The sequence below is a fragment of the Buceros rhinoceros genome, unplaced genomic scaffold, assembly GCF_000710305.1.
Source record: "Buceros rhinoceros silvestris isolate BGI_N320 unplaced genomic scaffold, ASM71030v1 scaffold37045, whole genome shotgun sequence".
Taxonomy (NCBI): domain Eukaryota; kingdom Metazoa; phylum Chordata; class Aves; order Bucerotiformes; family Bucerotidae; genus Buceros; species Buceros rhinoceros.
Window position 1 is genome coordinate 708 of NW_010413999.1, and position 1,396 is coordinate 2,103.

General features: G+C 65.9%; 1 protein-coding gene across 1 annotated transcript in view; it reads left to right on the plus strand.

The window, feature by feature from the left end:
* LOC104494156 (protein NDRG4-like) overlaps nt 1-1,396 on the plus strand; it is a gene marked incomplete at both ends in the record, with an annotated part of 2,333 nt that overhangs the window by 619 nt on the left and 318 nt on the right. The window contains 4 exons of the mRNA XM_010136953.1: nt 24-187; nt 674-730; nt 826-877; nt 1,246-1,293. Coding sequence (XP_010135255.1) covers nt 24-187; nt 674-730; nt 826-877; nt 1,246-1,293 — 321 coding nt within the window. The remainder of the gene's footprint in view (nt 1-23; nt 188-673; nt 731-825; nt 878-1,245; nt 1,294-1,396) is intronic.

Below are 1,396 nucleotides of genomic sequence, written 5' to 3' on the forward strand. Positions count from 1 at the left end.
CGGCATGGGCAGGCCTGGGGGAGCGGAGTGTCTCCACGGCACCCGGCAGTGCCGGCCCTCATCTCCGTCCCTTCCTGGCACAGGAAGAGCTGGTGAACAACACGGAGCTGGTGCAGAGTTACCGGCAGCAGATCGGCAGCGTGGTGAACCAGTTCAACCTCCAGCTCTTCCTCAACATGTACAACAGGTGAGCGCCCTGGCCGCACTGGGGCCGGGGGCTGCAGCGCCGCTGGGTGGCACCGAGAGCACCAGGGGAGCCCTGACCCTTGTTGGGCGCTGCCATCACCCTCCGGTGCAGGCAGGTGATGGTGCAGAGCTGGCTGCTGGGGTTGGCCAGGGTTGCAAGAGGGTTGGTCCCTGTGCCAGAGCCTTGCCATGTCGCAGAGCCCACGGCCATGCGTCCCCTGGCCTCTCTCTGTGCTGGGTGCTTGCACAAGTGTGGGGAAGGGGGCAGAGATGCTCTCCCAGAGCCTCGGTGCTCTGCTGGGTGCTGCACCCCATGACGCAGACTCTGCGGGGGTCACAGCAGAGATGGCTGCGGGGTCCTCCATCTGCAGGGTGCCGGGACAGCGGGGCTGGGCAGTGCCTCCCAGAGCGGCCCCAGCTCTTGCACTGGGGCGTTGGTGGCAGCACCTGCCCGGGGGCTCACACTGGCCCTCTTCTCCTCCATCAGCCGCAGGGACTTGGACATCAACCGGCCTGGGACTGTGCCCAACGCCAAGACACTGCGGTAAGAGTCGTGCTGGCATGGGATGGGGGGTCTCAGGGCAGCAGAGCCCACTCAGGCCAAGTCCTGACCATGCCCCTCCCTCTTCCCACTTGCAGCTGCCCCGTGATGCTGGTGGTCGGAGACAACGCGCCCGCTGAAGAGGGGGTGGTGAGTGATGGGCAGGGCCCCCGGGGCGGCACGCAGATGATGCCCACGCGTTGGCACGGTCCTGCTCGCTGCCTGAGCTCCCCTCTGCGGGAGCGTCCTCATGTGCAAACCCGTCTGCTTGTGTGGGCACCTGTGCGTGGAAAACCTCCCCTTCCTCACATGCCCAGATGTGCTCCCAACACGCACAGCTGGCTGTGCAGGCACACAGGCATGCTCCCTGCTTGGCCACATGCACTCCAACAGCTGCCAGCACACACGAGTGCTCCCACACACCCACGGAGTGCCATGGGCTGGTGGTGGGACCCATGGGCACCTCTTGCCAGGCTCGGGGCACCCCAGGGTGCTGATACGGTCCCTCTCCCCAACAGGTGGAGTGTAACTCCAAGCTGGATCCCACCAACACCACGTTCCTGAAGGTAGGCGGGTGGCGGGGGGAAGCTGGGTGGTCCCTGCAGCCCAAGAAGTGCCCCATTGTCCTTGGCCCCGGGGTTGCAGGTTGTCCCCATTTCCCCATTCCTG